Raw genomic sequence first — 21,682 nt, forward strand, 5'->3', positions numbered from 1 at the left:
ACTAAATTTGAGAGAGAGACGAAACACAGACACCGAGACACACAGACAGACACATAAGCAGAGAGAGACACACACAGAGACACAGAGAGAGAGAGACACACACATAGGTACACAGAGAAACAACGCCTCTGTGTCGAGGCCTTAAATAGAGAGAGAGGGGGGCAGAGAGAGAGGGGGGGTAGAGAAATTCGCATGTAAATGAGAGATTTGGAGCTTTCGTGACTGCAGAAAATACTACAACACGAGGACACACAGAGAGCGAGAAAACACACTTAATCAAACAAACTTATCAACATTTGGAAATGTAATGCAGTGCAACACAGAGAGTCGGTCAACACACAACGCATAGCCTGTTTGATTACGTTCTTCCAAAGATTGCTAATCTTTGGAGTAAGGATGATGAAGTTCAACATACACGTCAGACCGCTGTTGCAAGGCACTTGGGAGTCGTCCCACGGCAAAGCACTTTGCCAATTGATCGCACCCCAGGTGAAAGGATGCGGGAGCCTACAAATACAGTCCAACAATGGATTTTGCTCGACTGTTGCATGATATGAACAAATCACCCAGAATGTGCCCCGATCCTGGAAGCTAAGCAGGGCTCTTAAGGGCTAAGCCCAGGGTGTTATGCCTGGATAGTGCTTGGATGGGTTTATCACAATGCATGACTTGTGTTACAGGCTGTTGGGGGAGGCTTGTGATGTCGGAGGGATTATTTCATTCACAGCTGAGTCAACCTAGAAGAGACCTAAGTGGGCAGTTTCAGCTGAGATTGAACACAAGCCCTTTGGGTGGCGAGTATTCTGCAGTTAGCCAGATATCTCATTGCCCCTCACCCAACACATGGCCTCTATGCAAGCCTGATGAAAGCCAGCTGAATCAACAGCTCATACTTGTTCTAGTTTAATCGTGTTCATTGTCTGTGCGGTGGAATAAACGTTTTGAAATTCAAACTGCACTCAAGTACATTTATTGTTCAATGGAGAGGAATTCCGTTTGTTGCTGCCAGTAAACTTAATTATTTCGATTTCAATAATTCTCAGAATCGCTGTGTGATAAATGAAGCGATAGCAGCAGCACTTGACTGCAACCAGATGCAGAGCAACGACAAGGCGAGCGTGGTTTTATATTCATATTCCTCTCCAGCGTGTTTTTGGCTCGAGTTGCTATTCTTGGTGCTCTCCTTGGCAGGGAAGGACAAGTGTGCTGCGATCTCCGAGGGATGTTGGGCTGTTCTCTCGTGTGTCGCAGAGAGAACGCGCCATGCGTATGTTCTGGGCGGACCTGGCAGCGCTGAGAGCTATCGATCGTGTGTTGCTATTCCTTCATTCCCACGAACACTCCTAGGTCTCTCAGTCCCTGGCTGGGCCGAGTTATAAATAGACTTGCAATGGGCCCTCTCCTGGGACCTAATTCCCCTTCCCAAATATGCAAATACATATAACCAAATCACCCTGAAGCTGATTCGGGTTGAGCCTAGGTAGTGTTTTGTATTCCCAAGTGTTTGTAAGCTCAGGCTGCGAAGTGGCCCGAACATGGCCAGTGCATATTTTTCATTCAATGCTGCAACTTATTTCCAAGACAAATTATGGTCATGGTCAAACAGGTTTCATGTCGCTCAATGGATCTGCCTCATTTAAATCCCTGAACATCAATGAGCGGATGAGTGAACGATGGCAGTCTTATAACTGTGAGCCCAGACAGCCGAAATTGTGTAGGCAGTGACCCGTGACTCGCAAAGACAAACGTGTAATGCTTTAGGCAGCTCTTCTATCCTTTGATACGTGACGCTTGGCGCATATGGTTTTTAACTCTCCGTTGAAAGAGATACGACGTGCATAATCACTTAGATTCGTTGGATCCACTTGAGCACGGCTTTTTTTGTATCAGTGGGTACTTGGTAGAGCAATAGTCTTGCCAACCATAGGTCATCGGTGTTAGGGTCAACTCCGTCCATCATCTCTCCAGAGTCGGCAAAATGAGGACCAAATGATGAATATCACCTGTCAAGAAGTCGCCAATAAACTTCCGGCACAGAGACTGGGACTTGCCGTAGTGATGTCAAATTGTAACCGCTGGCACACAGGATCACCAACAGAGCCGATCGGCTCGAAGATACGTGATTGCATCATCGGTCACACATTTTTGGCGCAGAATCGCATTTAAAGGTTATTTCTGGGCATCATCTAAATATATACCTGATGCACGGTTGCGTTTTATTGCTTTGTTAATCTCAGTTTCTTTCAGTGATAATGCTCATTTAAGAAAAGCAACTGTAAGGGAGGCTTTGGTCATGGTCATTGTGTAGGAGCAGTTCAAAATCACGTGCAACTGGGTGTGTGAGAAGGTAGCATTTGTGTTGTGACACTGTTGGAACGTAGTGGTCGGCTATCGCTATTTACGTCTCGGATTTTTTTGATAGCTTTTCAATAACATGTTGGTATTCGTATATATCTCTTTGCGATGACAAACCCTGTAAACAAATTAATCTGGGCCCAGTTATTATTGAACCATTAGCTGTATGAACTGGCTCGGTGGTGAATGTGATGCCCACTAACACATATGGCTTCCCAATATAGAGAGAACGAGAGGGGGGAAATATGTCACGACCCTATATTTAGCTGTGCCAGTTGTTCCCACACTGAATTCCCAGGGTGTGCTCCTGTTTCCTTTGGCCAAATCACATACGGGCCCAGACTCTCCAGCTGTGGAAACGTAGACATTCACAAGAGAAGTGAATAATACGACATCCAGTATGGAAGGTTGCAGGGTGGGTGCTTGGGTTTAATAAACCAATGCACTTTCGAGTCTTGCAGTGAACATACCATCATGGGACCTCCTTTGCCAGTGTAAAAATATAATCATAGGTTTTCCCCTTTTTTCTGGCAACAAAACAGTTGTGTTAAGATGTTAAAACACCAAACTGAAACCTTTTGTAAGGAATCATGCCTGCATTAACCACATATACTTGTTTTGGAAATAAAAACAAAAAACATTTTTGACATTATATGCATTGTCTTTGAAAATAAAAGCTGTCTCTGGTGTGGACCAATCAGTTTCAAAGACAATGCATATACTGCCAGAGGATGTTTTTTTTGTATTTTCACCACAAGTATCTGTGGTTAATGCAGACATGATTCCTTGCAAAAGGTTTCAGTTTGGTGTTTTAACATATTTGTTTTGTTGCCAGAAAAAAAGGGGAAACCCTATTCTTATATCTTCACGTTTAATGTGGAACACGTTGACGGCTGGGGCAGTGCTAATATTCTTCTCGGCCTTGTGGCTTTGAATGATTTGTCCGGGTGTTGCTGTTGTGACTGAGTGTGCTGCTCACATCTGGAAGGTTGCAAGTTCACAACCCTGTTGGAGGTCCACAGAGCCAATTATGATCCTGGGGTCAATAAAATGAGCGTAACTTTGTTTGACACTTTTCACCGTGGGTCTAAAAGATCTTCTGTCCGGGCTCTCTGCACTGGAAACTTTTTTTTCTGCAAGCTCCAAACTTTCCTCTTCTCCTGTACCTAAGACTTTGTCTCTCGGTATGACGTGTCTTCATTCCTACTATAACCATACGGCCACCTACTTCCAAGTCCTGTAGCATTCTACTCCCCGACTCACTCTCACCCCTCTAAGAATAGTATCTCTTCGGAAATGATCTCCATGGGCATGTTCCACGGTTTGCACAGTGCCTTGAGATGCGGTTGCAGTTGGACGCTTAACGAATCCGCTTTGTATCGTTGAATTGTGTTCCTTTGCCACTTCCTGCAGATGTCGAATCCTGTCGTGTGTACAGCATCAGGAGAGACACGTTAGTGCTGCGCAGTGTTGTTGCACTGCTGTGCAAACCCCTGCGTTCCGTGTTCCGGATGAAATCCCTCCGATGTCTTAGCTCGGGCATGCTGTTCGCTGATAAGCCTTGTCGCTCTGCTGTCTGCCAATGCTTTTGCAGAGATAGAACAGAACTTCACCCCAATTTTCCCCGCCAGTTGCAATGATTGCCAAGCGAAAAAATTACAACGCAGGAGAGGCAGGTGCTAGCAATTTATTCTGATTGCGCCGCGGTAATGAGATCGCTGTCTGGCCCCGCGGTCTGCGAGGTGGCCTTGCGTTTCACAGCCTGGCAAGGTCACGGCGGTGACCCTGCTGACCCCTGCTCGGATGTGCCTGCCGCACCTTGCCAGCGTGTGAAGTGCTGCCCGTGCCCTGGGCCACTGTTGCCTCTTCCCACGCGGCTCGGAGCACAAGCCACCTCCCACGCCACTTAATTAGATTTTTTTTACAAATTTGTACGTTTTTTAATGAATGAGTACTAATTAATTTTAAATGCTTGCGTGCCTGACGGGGCATGTAACGCATCACATCATGCGTGTAAGAATATGATTGGTTGTTTTCTAATTATATGCAACGTATATGCAAATTTATTATTGTTTGGAAAATGGTGCTTAACAAGACGGGACAAACGAGTCCATAAAATATTTAATTTGCAAATTGAATCATGATCAGAATTGGAGGATATGAATTCTCATACGCCTCCTAAATGCATGTACGGTACGTGCATGCACCGCCCAGGCACTGTAATCGAGTTGTACATTGTAATTGATGTTTTTGAGTGGCTTTCTCTACTTGCTGTGATCGTTGAGTCGTGCTGTCAGCGTGAGGACGGCGCGTGCATGCCTATTCTAAAACCTGTGTGAGAGTGGAGCGACACAGATTGTCTGGATGTGGCATTGTCCTTCGCTCCAACTCCTTTCGGGGTCTCTTATACACCGACTTCTTCACTCTGCGCTCATCTGCCAAGCAATACATTCACACGTATATATTATGAAGGAGCAGCTTCTGCAATTGCTTGCTCGCTCGACTGCTGGCCTAAGGGCCTGTGCGAGAGGGAGCTCGTGAGAGCCCATCTAAAGGGTATTTTGCTCACTCTTTCACTCTGGCTAAACATCTTGAATGTACCCGTTGCAAATGAGTCGGGCTACATTTAATGTGAAAGACTATCTTAGGGAGCCAGCAGGCTTCTAATCACTTTGCCTGAATAATAGTGTGTTCAATCTTCTGAGATCACTTAACATGTTTTCCTGAAGATTGCAGAACTCCCAAACCGATCGCTACAAGATGTAACTCCACACATTACCAATATCGCTTCCCAGATCTGTACGCTCGAGTTTTTTTTTTGGCAAGATCAGCAGCAAAATATTTAGCAAAAAGCGTTTCAAGAATTCAAAAAACAATCCTGTGAACTTGGAAAGCTATGCGATCAGCACGTGTAGCTGCGAGTCTGTGTGTCAGGAGCGCGGTGAGCAGTGGTGCAGTGGGTTGCGCTACACTGTGCCACAAACCCGGCGACTCCAGTTCGATTCCTGCTCACGACCAACACTGATTGACGATGATCTGAACCAGCCCTGGGCCTCCCCTAGGTCGACTCAGCATCAAACGAGTACCTCGTGTGATGTGTAAACATCGCCACCGTGGAGACAAAGGCGATTGCACTTTGCGCTGGCCACCCACCCCCTCGTGTGTCGTGTTCGCCTTCATAGGTGCTCGCTAACAGCACTTGCCCCAAGAGCCCAGGCTATAGGGGGGGGGAGCTTTGTCTTTGCCTATTCTGTGTCTGTTTGTGTGCTCACGCATACAGAATGACGGCTTCCTTAATTGCCTGGTGTGTGCCGGTTTACTTCTCTCGTGCTATCAGTGATGAATGGGCTGTCGGTATCGTTCTATCTATGCATGCGTCTTATCAGCCCGCGTAGGATTCCTGAATAGGAATGTTTTCACGCTGCCATGTCATGAGCGGGTGGCACTGCAGGCCGTCTGTCTACTACCTATCTACCCACCCATCACCTAATCTGCCTGTCTGTCTCTCAGCCTGAATGAGTCCAGACAAACTTCTGGAAGACGGTTTAAAATTCCAGGCGTCTATTCCAGAAGGCGCTGTGTCCGAGGTCGACCGAGGGCGGCCGGGCTGGGCAGCGGGGAGCCCTCCGGGGAATTCCTTTCACGATTCTTTCCCATCCAGTAACGCGCAGCGGCAGAGGAGGCGCGAGAGTGCCTGCCGCGTTCATTACACGCGGGGCCACGGCCGCGGTGCGACGCCAATCGATGTGTCGCGCTTTTTTTCTTTCGCAAACGGGAGGCTGCCAGGGGGTTTCAGTCTCTTCCAGGGTTAAGAGGAGGAGTGGGATGTTCATGCACGGCTGTATGTTTTCCCGCTCTGTGACGCGGGACTATAATATACACGATGCCGCGATAACACCTCTCTCTTGATGCTCGCGCAGCTTCTTTGGATGCGGTCATATTTGGATGCTATGTAAGTCCACATCGTATAAAAATAAAGACTTTACAACTCTTTGCCAGTTCTCCGCTGGATGAAGGACTTCCCACGTCGTGTCAGTTATAGGGGTTGCTTGAACATACTTTGCCATGCCGGTCAGGGCAAGTTCGGATATCACCCGCCACTGATGTTAGCCGTGGCTGGCTTGAAGCGCAGTGCCACATTCACTGCACTGCCGCTCAACCCCAGTTCACATGGGGTGTCAATAAGTGAAAATATTCCATCACTGCACCGGTTACTGGACGGGCATGCAACGCAGACATTGTGAATCCGATATGCGTATCGCGTGAATCAAAGCAACAGTCCCTGGGGTTTTCACATCGGAATAAAGCACGTGTGAGAGAGAGGGCCTTTCTGTAAGAGGGTTACGTCTCTAAGAACAGATTACGCTTTCAATAGAGGTGAATCATCCACAATCGCGCACCGTTGTGGCTTCCACATTCACAACAACAACACGTGCCGAGGTTGGTGGCCTGGCAAAAAAAAAGTTAGCCGCCTACTTGTGCCTGAGGGGGGAAAGTGACACTTATGTCTTGGTTACAGCTGTCACCTTTGAATTTTAAAGAAAATATGGACAAAGATCAAAGTCACATCCTCCCAAAATAGGTGTTTGAGACAACTGTATATAGAAGCACGCAAGTAATTTGAAGAGTCAGAAGAGTACTGATTAACAGATATTAAATTCTAATCCGAACGCCGTACTTCACCACGCTGGTCAGTGTGGGTTAGTAAAGGAGGGAGGGCAGCACTGGTTCTGATTTAACTCGCCACTGGTGTGAACCGTGGCCACAAGGTTAATAGCGCAGCGAGCTCACCCTTGTTTCACCGTTCCCCTTCATGTGTACTGTCGATACGAGTTCTGTACGGGTGGCAACTCGACTGGAGCACAGTAATTCCGAATCTGGTGACCACCTAGTAGGCTGAAATGTAGCAGACACGCATTGAAATGGGTCACATGATCAGGCCACATGGCATGTTGATGGTTAGATCGCCCATTATATTGTGCTCAATCTGTAAAATGCCAATTATTTATGAAGCAGAGTTAACAGCATTATCGTTGCATAATCATAACATCTTGCTGGAACAGTGCCCTGTAAATACGTCAGTGCGGCGACGTCACTCGAGCGAAAGGGTGAGGTCAGCCGTCCAATGTTATTGCCCTATAACTGGACATCCTGCTTCCAATGAAATCACGATTGTTAATGTAGATTATGTCACTGCTGTCACATGGGCAGCTTGCACATCGACACACACACGCACACGCGCGTGCGTACAGGAAATGGGTTTGTGAGCTTTGTATGTGGGGACCTCTCAAGTAGAGGAACTCCGCTTTCCTCCCAGATGCAAAATGGAATTGGCCAAAGTATGGAAGAGCAGCATGCTCCTTAAAAGGTCTTGGGGCTCTGTGAGGCTTTTCTGGATACACAATGACATTGCATCTAGCAATTCACTTATTTTCGAAAGTTATATCTTAAATGCTGTCACGAAAACGTATAAATCGTTCATGATTTTATTTGTCTTTGAGAGTCTTGGCCTAGGCCTCGGCAAGGTAAGGTAATTGACCCTTTTTACCGGTTAAAAGGGTAAAGGGTAAAAATGTCGACATGCCAAGGGGTAAGGTAAAGGGTAGGGTAAAGGTAGCGCAAAGCATTACCCAGTGAATACCTTGTTTACCGCTCGCTAAAAGCTCCGTGGCGCAGTCCGTGGCCTCTATTTTAAATTGGAATCATTGAGAGTATTCTATATGAATAAAGCACTCTACCTAGCATTTACCTGTTATAAACCTTTATCATGTGTAGTACCCCAGTAATTACCCTGTGATCGGGTAATTTGTATGGGGTAAGGGTCAAAGGTAGGGTAAAAGTAGGCTCGTTGTTTTTACCTTTTACCTTACCTTGCCGAGGCCTACTTGGCCACTTTAAATGAATCCTAAAAATCCCAATTTGACACACTTATGAAGCACAGTATAAGGTAATCGCTAATTAAATAACTCACAGTTATGCATCAATCTCTTTAATGTTGATGACAACTATGCTCATTGGTTCTATTCGGTAAAGTCACGTAGGTATTAATAAAATAACAAAAATCACGACGTTTCGGCCACAACACAAGTGGCCGTCATCAGGTGAAGGGACCGTGCTGTGATGAGGACAGCGTTGGAGTGAAAACAGCCAAGCCCAGGTCGCGTCCTTTAAGCTGTGTGGGAGGAAGCAAAACGCTTTGACAAAGGAATGAGTGAGTGAGTGGAGTGAGTGAGTGGAGTGAGTGGAGTAAGTGAGTGGAGTGAGTGGGTGGAGTGAGTGAGTGAGTGGAGTGAGTGGAGTGAGTGAGTGGAGTGAGTGGAGTGAGTGAGTGGAGTGAGTGAGTGGAGTGAGTGAGTGGAGTGAGTGAGTGAGTGGAGTGAGTGAGTGGAGTGAGTGAGTGGAGTGAGTGAGTGGAGAGAAATAAGCAGCTGTGAAAGTTTGGGATACCACTGCTTGAAAACATTTTTACTGTACCATTGAAAATTAGTACAACATGGACTAGACCCTGATACACCTGCGCTGATTAGACACTGCCTCACCAATACCTACTTTACTTGGAATGGCACCTTCTACAAACAAAATGAGGGTACCCCCATGGGTTCTCCCTTATCACCAGTGATAGCCAATGTTTTCATGGAGAAATTTGAATCAGACGCCATCCAGACTTCCACCCTCAGACATTCCCTGTGGAAGAGATATGTGGATGACACTTTCGTCATTTGGCCACATGGCCTCCCAGCTTTGAACCTTTTCCTACACCACATCAATTCTAGACATCCCGCCATCAAATTCACCATGGAAGTGGAGAAAGATAGCAAGCTACCATTCTTAGATGTTCTGTTTGAGAGGAGACCTGATGGCTCACTGGGGCATTCTGTCTACAGGAAACCCACCCACACAGATTCTGACTTGAAACCTGATTTCCACCACCACCCAGCTCAAAATAATTCTCTCATCAAAACGTTATACCACAGGGCACATTGCATTTCGGACCAACACCACCTGACCAGTGAATTAAAACATGTACACCTGGCCCTCAAGAGAAACGGTTATTCTGACCGTACCATCCGCCAAGCTGTTTCTCCCTCCATAAAGAAACAACCACTTGATACTCCGGTCAAAACCATCACACTACCATATATAGCAGGCGTTACTAAAAAGATCTCCAAAATTCTAAACAAACACAAGATCCTGGTCCGGTTCAATACAGTACACAAAATCCGTGACCTGATCCCATCCGTGAAGGATGTCGTTCCTGACTTACAGTACCCAGGGGTTTACAAATTGAGCTGCACTTGTGGTGATTGCTATATCGGGGAGACGAAGCGACATGTCTCTGACCGAATTCGCGAGCAGAAATCAGATTTGAAACACGGCAGAACGAATTATTCTGCCGTAGCTGACCACTGTTACAACGCTGTGGGTGATCACGATATAGTTTTCTCCGATACCAAGGTTCTCTGCAAACCCACGGGTTTTTATCAGAGATTTGTCCACGAGGCAATTCAGATTTACAAACACAGACACAATTTCAACCGAGAGGATGGTTTCAAATTAAGCAATCATTGGAAAGATGTTCTGAATCAAACCAAACATTAAACTAATTTTCAATGGTACAGTAAATATTTTTTTCAAGTAGTGGTATCCCAAACTTTAACAGCTGCTTATTTCTCTCCACTCACTCACTCCACTCACTCACTCACTCCACTCACTCACTCCACTCACTCACTCCACTCACTCCACTCACTCACTCCACTCACTCACTCCACTCACTCACTCTACTCCCCCTCCCCCCCCGCTGCTGGTCCGTCATGGTCCCTACCCGCTCCTGGTCCATCATGGCCCATGCACCTCCTACGTACATCATGCTCATGTTTATGCTAATTCCTTTGTCAAAGCGTTTTGCTTCCTCCCACACAGCTTAAAGTACGCGACCTGGGCTTGGCTGTTTTCACTCCAACGCTGTCCTCATGACAGCACGGTCCCTTCACCTGATGACGGCCACTTGTGTTGTGGCCGAAACGTCGTGATTTTTGTTATTTTATTTTTTACCTACGTGACTTTACCGAATAGAACCAAAGAGTATGGATCCTTGCAGTAGCTAAAGCTTCAAATCTAGAATTGATGACAAGTGTCATATCTGAGTGTCTGGCACATCAACATTTTCTTTCATTACCAAAGTAAATATGCAGACTTGAGTAAAAGGTTACGACTTTAACTTTAGACCAAGATACTGTTATTGACATTCCTATTGTGGCGTAGATGGAGGTGCACAATATTTCTACAAAGATAAATATGCCCCGTTCGTGCTGTTAGCGAGCGGTGTGGCCAGCACCATGCCCGGCCACCTCTGTGCTCCATTGCTGATGTTACACACCACATTAATCGGGTTAAGTCATCCTAGGCAGGGTGGGGGGGAGGCTCAGAACCGATTCTAATTATTGCCATCGATGTTAGCCGCAACTGAGAATCAGATCACCAGGTCCGTAGTGCCGTGCGTTAACCACTATGCCACTGCTCCCCCAAGTTATGTGCGGGTGGCAACTCGACTCTGGAGGGCAGACGTTCTGAATCAGGTGACCACCCAGCAGGCTGAAATGTAGCGGACACGCATTGAAATCGGTCACATGATCAGGCCACCAGGTTCGTAGTGCCGTGCGATAACCGCTATGCCACCACTCCCTGATATACACACACACATCCAATAATTATCTCCCGTTGGGAGAAACTAAACAACAGTAAACATAGCACCCTAACAAATGACAAAATGGGGTTGCTTTATCATTATTTTATCTCTGTTTACAAACGTGGGCATGACGCACGCCAACCCTGGGTGACCCCAGTACCGTTACTGTGATCAGGGGAAATGATGGTCTCTGTTGATAGTCGTTTGTCTGCAGCCTCTCCCGCTCTTTAGACAGGCCTGGCTCTGCGAGCCTCCCCCTCTGCTAGTTTGACGTGGCGCACACACACAAACCAGCCCTGCACACAGCACTCGCAAGATACACAGATTAACGGCCGCCCATCTCGATCCATAAAGGCAATTGAATGAAAGTGGTATGTGAATCTTAAACATCAGACCTAATGGGAACATCAGATTGTGGAACTCGGGGCCTGGTGTTCAACATCCTCACCACTCAAGCCAGCTCCATTTCCCTGCTGTCTCGTTATTTGTTTGTCATGTTTTACTAAATATACAGGATGCTGAAATGCAACATAGCATTGTCTCCAAATAAAACGTTCATTATCACCGTGTGTTACCTGCCGTGACGTGAAACATGGACACTGAGACAACAAAAGGAACGGCCGTTGAAAAGGGTGCGTGGAGAAGTACAGGCCTGGGATTACAACGAGAGACAGAAAGAGGAACGCAGATTAGAGAAGAGATGCCAGCGAGAGATGTCGTATTGAGCGTTAGGAAGTGTGGGCCTGGGCAGGATGACACGGCAGGGCACGTGTCTCGTGCAGGACACGTCTCTTTAGCAGGGCACGTCTCGGGGAAGAAATGATGGCCGGTGGCTGAGACAGATAACGGAGTGGCGGGCCAAGGGAGGGAACTCGCCCAAGAGGTCGTCCACCACGGAGATGGAGCAGTCACATTGGCCCCTCGTGTGCAGGAGCAGCGTGGATGGTTACATCGCAGGGCTCGGGGACGCCTTAATCCAGCAGTGGAGCATACCTAATGATGATCCCGTCTGCTGGAAAATGCATGGCAAACGTGTGTACTAAGACCTGTCCTTGCATCACTCGCAAGTGGAGGTCATTCTGTGCTGGTGCCAAAGCTGAATATTGGTATTGGTATAATATATTGGTATGGTAATACGAACATTATGTCACCATTAGCTATCGTGAGCGGAGATGACGAATCTAATTGGGATCATACTGGAAAAACAAAGCACCGCATTTGAATTGTTATAAAATAAATTGCATTTGCAAATTTAATACTCGACGTAAAACGAGCTGGATCCTGGTGTGGTGCCATGGTTAGCACGCTGGACTTAAATTATACTCGGGTACGAGCAATATTGTGGGTTGATGATACATCATAATAGTTATCAGCTGTTTGTAAATCCACTGCTGGATTGTGGCCTACCCATGCCTCTTGGTCATAGCGGTTATTTGACCGTACTTGACCGCACAGTTTCAGTGTGGGTTGTAGACTGACATGCACATGGCCGACTCTGATATTACCACTGATGTTAGCCCTGGCCAGGAATTGGACTCAAGCTACTGGATGTTACGGTTTATGGAAGCTATTTTTTAAGCTCGTGAAACAAGAGTTTTACAGCACCGAATGTTTTGAAGGTTTAATCAAGATATCCCTCCCCTGCCGACTGGAAAACCTGAAAAGCTTCATTGTGCCAGATTAAATCAAACCGTTCATTGCTCACGGAGCCGCATTGTGGCATTGACGCACGAACAACGCAGACGTGTGCCGGTTTGCGCATACGCCCTCCGCTCCCGCACACGCACGCTCTCTCGCACACGCACAAGCGTAAACATACACACCCACTGGCGCGCACAACGTGAGCACACACGCTTAGAAAACCTTGCTCGCATGCGTACGTAGTACAAGGGTCTCCTTTAAGCCTCCTTATGCGGTTGTGAAAGTACCGTTTAGGGAGCCCCTATTACGACCCGGCGCGTTATGGCCCAATCACCTAGAATGCACCCAATCTCATCGTTTACGGTACTTTTACGCTCCTGCATCGATGTTCCTCTCCTTCACCAATCCGCGCCGGCTGGCTTGGTGAAGCGTGGTCAAACAACCCCCACGCACCGCACGGAAGTGGGGAGTCCCTCGTCCAGCACGGGGTTGAAACCAAGCGACGTGCGTTGGGACGTCTCGTGGGATTTCACTGTCCGTGAGTTGCCGACTCCCTGCTGGTGAGACGTGAGGTCTTTAACGTCACGGTGAAGTCCGCCACCACACTTCTCCGAGGACGTCGCTGCAACGGCGTGTTGAAATGCACGGGAGCGACTTGGCAGTCGTGTGTCACGACACTACGAGGTTAGCGCATCTGACCGTCGTAACTTTTAAACCTTTTTCAATCTCATCAGCGGAGGTGAAACCCGGACCCACGTGGAAATAACGGGTTTCTTTTTTTTTGTGGGGGGGGGGGGCCTACAACTTTCTCGAGGAAAGTCTGTCAAAGGAGCTTTTTTTGCCACTTCCATTTGAGGAATTTATTTTGTACGCTGTTACGTTTTATAGGCTGCTGTTGCCACCGCCTCAGCGTCGAAGATGTAATTAGGCTTCCTGGTGACAGCAGTAACTCCTGGGTTCCTGTGCGCAGTAAACCGTGATTGTGCGGAGCAGTGAACCACAGCCTGTTTGGAAAACCGTTGCTCAAAGGGTCACTTAAAATCATTAGGTTCACTCCCTGGCCGGCCCAGCCAGGGATGCAATTTTAGCCAATTTACAGGAGGGCACTTAGCTAGCGGTGTGCGTTTAAACAGAAGGCCACTGGTTCTCTGCTTTTTTGGCACTTTGCGCTAAGGGTTGTGCTGCACAGGCAGGCGATTAGTAAATAAATAACCAAGTGTTGTCCTGTGAACAACAACGCAGGGCTGTGTGTTGTTGGCGGTGATAGCGGTGTTACCCGGCCCGCCACGCGCTAATCAAGGTCAGAGGTCACCGCCACAGCAGTCTCTGTTGTGCCAGGGCGACCTGGGGGTGCAAATAACAGCCGCGACAAAAAAAAACCAGAAACTCAACAAAAACAACATAATCTGTGTTTGTACAGCATTTTGAAATGCGGTTGCACGTAGACACAGTGTGTCAGTCCGTCGCGGCATCGTGCCAAATCACGTGCGGCGCAACCAGAAGTACAACTCGTAATGTTTCATAACGTCGTGATCGTTCTTGGGATTATTTGTGTCTTTCTAGGATATCTGCAGTCGAGACGCGTTTTGTCACAGTTCTTGTTGCCACAACGTTCCACGTCATTGCTAACCAATGCCGCATACATAAGCGAGCCGACATCACCCAACCACGTTCGGCTTACTCAGCAGAGGAGTCCCGACCGTGGCGCTCAGTCAGACCTCTTGTCTCTGTGTGCACCTCACATAGTCCAACTTGGATAGCTTGGTAGAGACATGAATGGAGGTGGGAGGGCAGAGGGTTATGACACAGTTGATTTATGTTTTCCTTTATTGCTGTGCTTTATTTTGTATTTGTTGTGCGCTTTGTCATTTTGATGACCCAGGTCATACATTCAAATGAGGCGATCGTGCTCTCGAGTTCTCGCCTGGTTAAGCAAATGTACTTGAAACTTGAAAGGTGGGGAAATTGGATGGCACACTATTGTTGTTATTATTATGGATGTTGCTCGTCTATTGGCAGTCGAGAGAAGAAAGGTCTTGTTTATATAAATTCATATCTGCATGGTGTAGAAATGAGGTGTGTAAAGATGAATTGAGTCACAAATTGAAATGGATTTGACTGCTTGGAATTTGTCTCAAATTGTGCACACGTGAGAATATGTTGTGCACGATTTGTGTAGAATATGACGGGGTAGCGGCGAGGGAATTGGAATGCTTCCGAGAGGGCATCTAGCGAGGAGTAGGAGTGATGAAATCAGCTCTTGTGCTCGTCCTGTGACCGTGAGAGATAGTGGCAGCTTGGGGCGAGGCCTTCATCCAGCAGTGGATTGACCATGGACGATTGCGCAATTGTTCAAATGTCACCTTGAGCACAACGGCATTAACGATACAGAATAACTGATACAAACGAGAGTCGATACAATTGAGACAAAAAGGAACCGAGTGTTTTCTCAAATGTTGTCCGAGTATTGTGAGATAATCTGTCCGGTATCTGGAAGAGTGCATCATTGCACGCCTAGACACACACGACACACACTACACAAACTACACACACACACACACGCTTTGACACGTTCATCGTGTACACACAAAAACACACGCATCCCTTTCTAGATAAGGGGCCGTGCACAATCGGTCGATCTGTGATCCATATCCCGTGGCAGCAGCTGCGCCCTAGAGTAGCCCGCCGCCCGTTGTGTTTCTAACTGGAAGCACTCCCCAGGCAGACCAGATAAGGAGAGGTCACGTTCATCCCCCGTCTTCCTCTTAACTATTCTCACAGCCTGCGCTCGCTCGCTCGCTCGCCGATAAAGCCGCCCACCTCTTGACAGCCGGGCATTGAACAAGCGCTGCCAGATCCGTGCGACTGTGCTGGCGTCGTCTCTCAACATCGGGGCGGGCGGGGGGGATGCGGGGGGGGGGGGAGGATGCGGGGGGGGGGGGAGGATGCGGGGGGAATTTTCGGTTGTTTGGCTAGACCTGTGGAAATAATCCTCAGTTCAACACGCAGGCTTTCGCGAGCAATATCATCCATAATATAGGGTTTTTTTTGGGTTAGATCTCGTAAATTGAAATGTGTCGTTAAACCCGCCACGACCCTACATGGCGAATCAGTAAGGTTTGTCACGTAAACAGAACGTGACTATTCGATACTACGACAGCACACTGATGTGTTGGAGAGCAAATTCACAACATTTACAATCTGAGTACGACGTTTCGCCATTAGTAACTAGCAAAACTAGTTACCTATCAAAACTAGTTACTACTGGTTAGTTGCTACTGGCCAAGACTAATGAGAGAATCTATCGAAATTGAGAGAAATTTCAATTATTTTAACCGTTCGGATAGCTACAGGCTTAGTGCTGCTTGGAAGCGAATCATCAAGCAATACATTGCTTAAATGCATCCCTATACAGGCCACCATACGTCAATGGGGATTACCTGTTCGAGGACAATAACAGGCACGGCTATTTTATTGCAGGCAAACGACAGGAGGTACAAGTTCAATGTGCATGCATAATAGACGTTGATAATTACCATATGAATAACACAACCGGCAGTGGATACCCATGGTAATTTAGATGCAATCATTAATCATCACATCTACCCCTCTATTTAAGGAACGAAACAGGAATATTTATCCACGAATCTGTCTGTCACCTGATGAAGCTAGTTGTAATTACATGGCGAAACGTTGTACTCAGTTTTTAAATGTTGTGGCTTGGCTCTCCAACACACCGGTGTGCTGCACTGGTGACGAATTGGCACGTTCTGTTTACGTGACAACCCTTACTAGTTGGCTGTGTCGGGTGGTGGCGGGTTTAACGACACATTTATATATTCACGCGATCTAACCCAAAAAAACGATGTTCTGAAATAATCGTTATCGTCAGAATATTTTGTAATCGTATGAATAAGAATTGTTATAACAATGTATTAAATAATAAGGAAATTAATCTCAATGCCTGGTCACTATCTTGTGATGATGAGGGTTCCGCCACCTGGGTCCATCACTGGGGTTGTTTGACCATACTTCACCACGCGGGTCAGTACGGGTGGGCCCAGGATTGGTTCAGATATCACTTACCATTGATGTAAACTGTAGCTGCGAATCAAACTCATGTCACCTCGCTTATTGCACCATGCGCTAACCACTACACCACCGTTCCCCACCCACAATGTTTGTTGTGACATAATAATAATAAAAAAAAACTAGGGCCGCAATTGAAAAAAATCTAATTTTCTGAGATCAAAGATTGCACAGTGATCATCATATGGCGATACCTGGCCGCTTCCACAGCAATGTAGAATTTTAATCGCCGTCTCAGGACCACGAGTGGAGCTGCTAAATAGGGTTGGAACAATTCACTCTCTCGGGAATTCAATTAACCATTCAGTCTCCCAAATTTAAACCATAAAAACACAGCTGCAAAATGTGTTTACAGTTTAACATCACCACAAAAATGGAGCTAAACCTGTCGAGAATTGTTGAAAGCTATATCCTAAAAAAATTTTTTTACTGGATTTCTTTGTATAATAATGTGCATATGTGAAAATTATAACAACAGCATTTTCCTTTGGCAGGCTGTATTACTGTTGTTTGAATCTGCTAAACTCCAGGAAGTTTCTCTGTCTGCACCCTTTTTATATTCCTCGCAGTTTATTGTTTCAGTTTTCATGGAACTAACATTTTGTTTCCTTCCACATTGTTTTCAAACGCCTGTTTAGAACAATCTTGTATATTTTTGTAAATAGTTAATACGTCAATTCATTGTGTTCTTTGCCCAACCTTATCCAGATTGCGCTATCAGCATCATGCAATAAGACGAAGGTAGCCATTCGGATATCTCACGGAGCAGTGCGACCCTTCATCTTAGAGAATGAACCAAGGAAGCGGATATCACAGAACTACTTCGGAGATCCAGCAGAAATTACCTCTGATCCTCAAAGTGGGAAGGGGCAGCACTTTTCCTATCACCATGCCGCAAAGTAATGTTCGTAACTGAGGGTCAAACTGATCATTTTCATTCTCAAAGCTGAGTGTCCGACAATTTTAAGTGTTGAACTTGATTTAATGCGGCTTGTTTGTACGGTGGAACATCGGTATGAGTTTTATTAGCAAGGTGTGCTCTTGGAAATCAATTCCAGCGGTTATCCCCATATCATGGCCAAGAATCAGTCCATGGACATCTTGGAGCCCAATAATATAATGACAGCAGTATTGTTATGTTGCTTCGACAAATTATGACCGTAGATAAGCATTAATAGATAAGGATATTTTGTTGGTTAAATTCCTGAAAGGAAATACAATACGGTAATTTATCAGCCTGTGGGCTTTTCAAGCAAATGTATTTCAGTAAGCGTATTTTTAAACAAGACCAGCTGGGACCGGTTTTAACTTTACTTTGACTCCTGAGCAGCCGTGTGGACAGCGAGTAACGGTTGGCTGTATGGTCAAACAACCCCACACGAAGGGCTGCGCTCTTACACACACAGGTGTACAGGTGATGGGTAAATGAGCATGGGATGATGCGCAAACTTGTTTCATGTCTCGTAGAGGTTGTGATAAAACGTGAACCCTGCCGTGGTAATAATTCAGCAACAGTTATTGAGTTTCCATTCATAATTAGTCGACTCTGTGCTGTGCCGTTATTGCAAGCAGGCCGGTATTCAATTCCTCCGCACCTTCATCTCTTATTTCCTTTGCAATTGGTTCTCCATACCTTCACATTCCACCGCTGGGTAGTAATATGAACATTAAAATATCGCTACGTTGTTCATAAGGCCCGCTGGCGTCATTTGCGAGAACAAAACATCGGGTCCCGGTTGGGTGACCAAAATAGGAGAACTCCTCTGGTCCCGCTCTGATCACAGGCTCGCTCTCCCTGTGCCAGCTGTAGGCCTGGGGAAGTGCTCATCGCTCATCTCCGGTGCCGAGCCACCGGTGGAAATGTTACGACTTTAGAGGGACCCGGTCAGTCGTAGTCGACACGACCTGTTGGATTCCCACCGATTCGTCGCAAATATTTCCTCGCTTTACTGGCCATGGAGATGGTGGTGGGGGAGCGGACTCAGCCCACACCCAGATTTGAACTTGCAACCTCATACTTACAAGCCCCAATTGCTCTGCCAGGTAAGGCACCGAGCTATTGCCCCACAATAGGTAATGTGTCCACATGGTAGGTGCTGCGTGTGGTTTTATTTGGGTTGCATCTTGAAAGTTCATCCTGCCGTTGTGTGTGTGTGTGTGCACGCGTATCACCTATTGTACGTAAACCAAGGAGGAAACCTTTCACCTGCGCAACTCCAGGAGCTGCCATGTGAGCGATGCTATCGAAGTAACAACCGGTGGTAGTTATGTGTTGTCTCTTTCAGTGACACCCACTCCTCTCCTACCTGTAGCAGGGGGCAAGGGGGGGTCCACGGTCAATGACTGCCAACAGCTCACTCGGGGTGGCATCATCATCATCATCCGTGATCTATCTGCTGTTGGGGTGAAGGCTCCTCCAAGCTCTCGCCAATCTCTCACCTCCACGTGACGCATCCATCCTTCCCGATCCTGCACACCAGCTGATTGATCACTCCATTCTCGTGGCGGAATCTCGCGCGCGGCCGTTCTCATTTGGCGACCAGCTAGCCATGAGCCTCGACTGCCGGCCACCATTTCCCCCTCGCGACGCATCCCGCCCAAGCCCCGCTTACTTTTCTGAACAGTCGGAGCGGTGCCGGCAGCGTGCGGTAATTTAATTAATACACAGATGCAGCCCTTGCCCTAAGTGGGAGCAATAATTGCCGGCGGGCACCGAACTCCACGGTAGACATTCGGGTGCTCAACTCTCTTGAACGTTGCTGCAGTATTCTTCACAGGAGCGGGACATTGTATGTCACCGTTATGGCCGACGTGAAATAACCCAGCAATGGTTGTGTAGCCTCGTTGTTTTAAACGAGCGCTCGTAAAATCGGCTCTTTTACTAGGCCATCAATTATCCCTGGAGCAGAGGGGTTAAGTTTAACGAGTTAATTACTGACAATAAAGTATAAGCTAGAGTACCATTTCTTGCTGTTGTGTGCATATCTATATGCAACATTTATAAACCAATACATTCAATATAAGCATGCACTCGTGGCCGGGGCATCTCGGTCAACGGAGCAGACGGTGGCCCCAGCTCGCTGCTGGGCAGGTGGGCGTCGTCTCACCTTCTGTGCCGTCGGCCGCGGCGGCGGTGACCTCCACAGGCCGCAACACACGAGGCGTTGTGCGTGGCGCGTTGAGGGAGCGGTGCCGAGCGGTGGCGTCGTGGTTAGCGCACCGCGGTGCAGTTCCCAGGTGAAGTGCCTTTATTCCGGGCCGCGGATAACTTTAGCGGCAAGTGGTATTCGAACATGAGTATTTGGTAGAGTGTGTGTGTCGACGTTACTGCGGGGCAGACGCAAGTGCCACTTGTTTCAGAATGGACTCCAGATCCACCGTTGTGAGTGCCGCGCCTGCCTTAACGGGAGCTCGCGAACAGTGCTTGCAAGCCCTGCGACCCTCCCGAGGATGAACGGGGATATTTACTGTCGTCTGTGCGTGTGTTCGTTTCTTCATTTACTTTATGAGCACAACATCATTACAGTACACAAAACGTCTCGAAGCATACCCAAATTCACTTGTACCAGGTGTATGTCCATATTCTATGTGAGAATGTGGGGGCATGCTCATGTGTACGTGCCTGTATGTGTACACACCCTCGCGCGTGTGTGTGCGTGCGCGAGTCTGCCTGCACGCGTGCTTTGCACGTGTGTGCCGATACCTATTATGGGGAGCGGTGGTGAAGTGGTTAGGCACTGAAGTTCGATTCCCGGTCACGGCTGACATCAATGGCGAGTAATATCAGAATCGATCCTGAACCTTCCGCGGGTTGACTCGGCCTTCAACGAGTACCACGTGCAGTGTGTGAACATTAGAACTGGGGAGACGAAGGCAGCCGGGCGTGGTGCTGGCTACACCCCCCATTGATGTACCCGTGCTGGCCTTAATAGGTACTGGATTACAGCAATTCTCCTAACAGTCTGTTAAAGGCTACATTTGGGATCTTCGGCTTTGTATGTGTGTGTGTGTGTATGTGTTGTTTACAATGAGCAGGGCGCCGGGCGGCTTAAACAAAACCAGGCAACAGTGGAGTACACAGGTGGCGGCATCTGCCAGTCGTCGCTGCCGGTCAACCCACAACGTCTGGGCCCGTCGCCTGAACTCATGCCATCAGCGAGGCTGAATGCGCAAGCGCCGGATCATCGCTCAACCCGAAAGGCGTGGCACGTACTTAATGAGCACGTGCGTGTCCGTGCGTGTCCGTGCGTGTCCGTGCGTGTCCGTGCGTGTCCGTGCGTGTCCGTGCGCGCTCCAGGCACGTCGCACTGGGGCGGCTACTCGCACGCGGCGGTGCTGTACGCGCTGGGCGCGTGCGGCGTGCGGCACGTGGACACGGCGCGGCGCTACGGCTGCGAGGAGCGCGTCGGCGCGGCCCTGCGGGAGAGCGGCGTGCCGCGCGCCAGCGTGTGGCTCACCTCCAAGCTGTGGCCGGGGGACATGGGCCATGCCGCGGCCCGCGCTGCCTGCCTCCGCTCATGCCGCGCGCTCGACACCGACTACCTCGGTCAGCACCACGGGCCGCGGGCCTCGCGCGCCGAGAGAGCGACGGGCGCAACGATGGAGCGCGCTCGGTGTTTCACGCCGTCGTTGTCACGGCGTGAGCCGACCGTCGCGAGGGCAAGGCGCTGATGTGTTTGGCGGTAGGGACGCGGTGTTGCTGTTTGTGTAATCCCAACGCGGGCATGCAAGGGCCAGCTCTTTTGGAACGACGTCACGGGATCTTTTAACGTCCACTGTGAAGCAGCCGGTGTGTGTTTTTTACTGTTACCGTTGATGCAGGAATAGCCAGAGCAGCCTGCTGGATTCGAACCACGAGCCTCTAAAATAAGCGACGAACGCCCTACCTCTGGCCAGTTTTCCCGCGTGAAA

General features: G+C 48.1%; 1 protein-coding gene across 4 annotated transcripts in view; it reads left to right on the top strand.

Annotated features, from left to right (window-relative positions):
• The window catches only part of LOC116948809 (putative oxidoreductase ZK1290.5), a 123,365-nt gene that overhangs the window by 1,646 nt on the left and 100,037 nt on the right, over positions 1 to 21,682 (top strand). For all 4 annotated transcript variants that reach the window (XR_012945952.1, XM_032965923.2, XM_032965921.2 and 1 more), the window contains exon 2: positions 21,069 to 21,317. Coding sequence is in view for 3 of the 4 variants with exons in the window: in XM_032965923.2 (XP_032821814.1) it covers positions 21,069 to 21,317 (249 nt within the window). In the remaining variant the exon portion in view is untranslated. The remainder of the gene's footprint in view (positions 1 to 21,068; positions 21,318 to 21,682) is intronic.

The sequence above is a fragment of the Petromyzon marinus genome, chromosome 35 (genome assembly GCF_048934315.1).
Source record: "Petromyzon marinus isolate PM22_M1 ecotype Great Lakes invasive population chromosome 35, UKy_Petmar_22M1.pri1.0, whole genome shotgun sequence".
Taxonomy (NCBI): domain Eukaryota; kingdom Metazoa; phylum Chordata; class Hyperoartia; order Petromyzontiformes; family Petromyzontidae; genus Petromyzon; species Petromyzon marinus.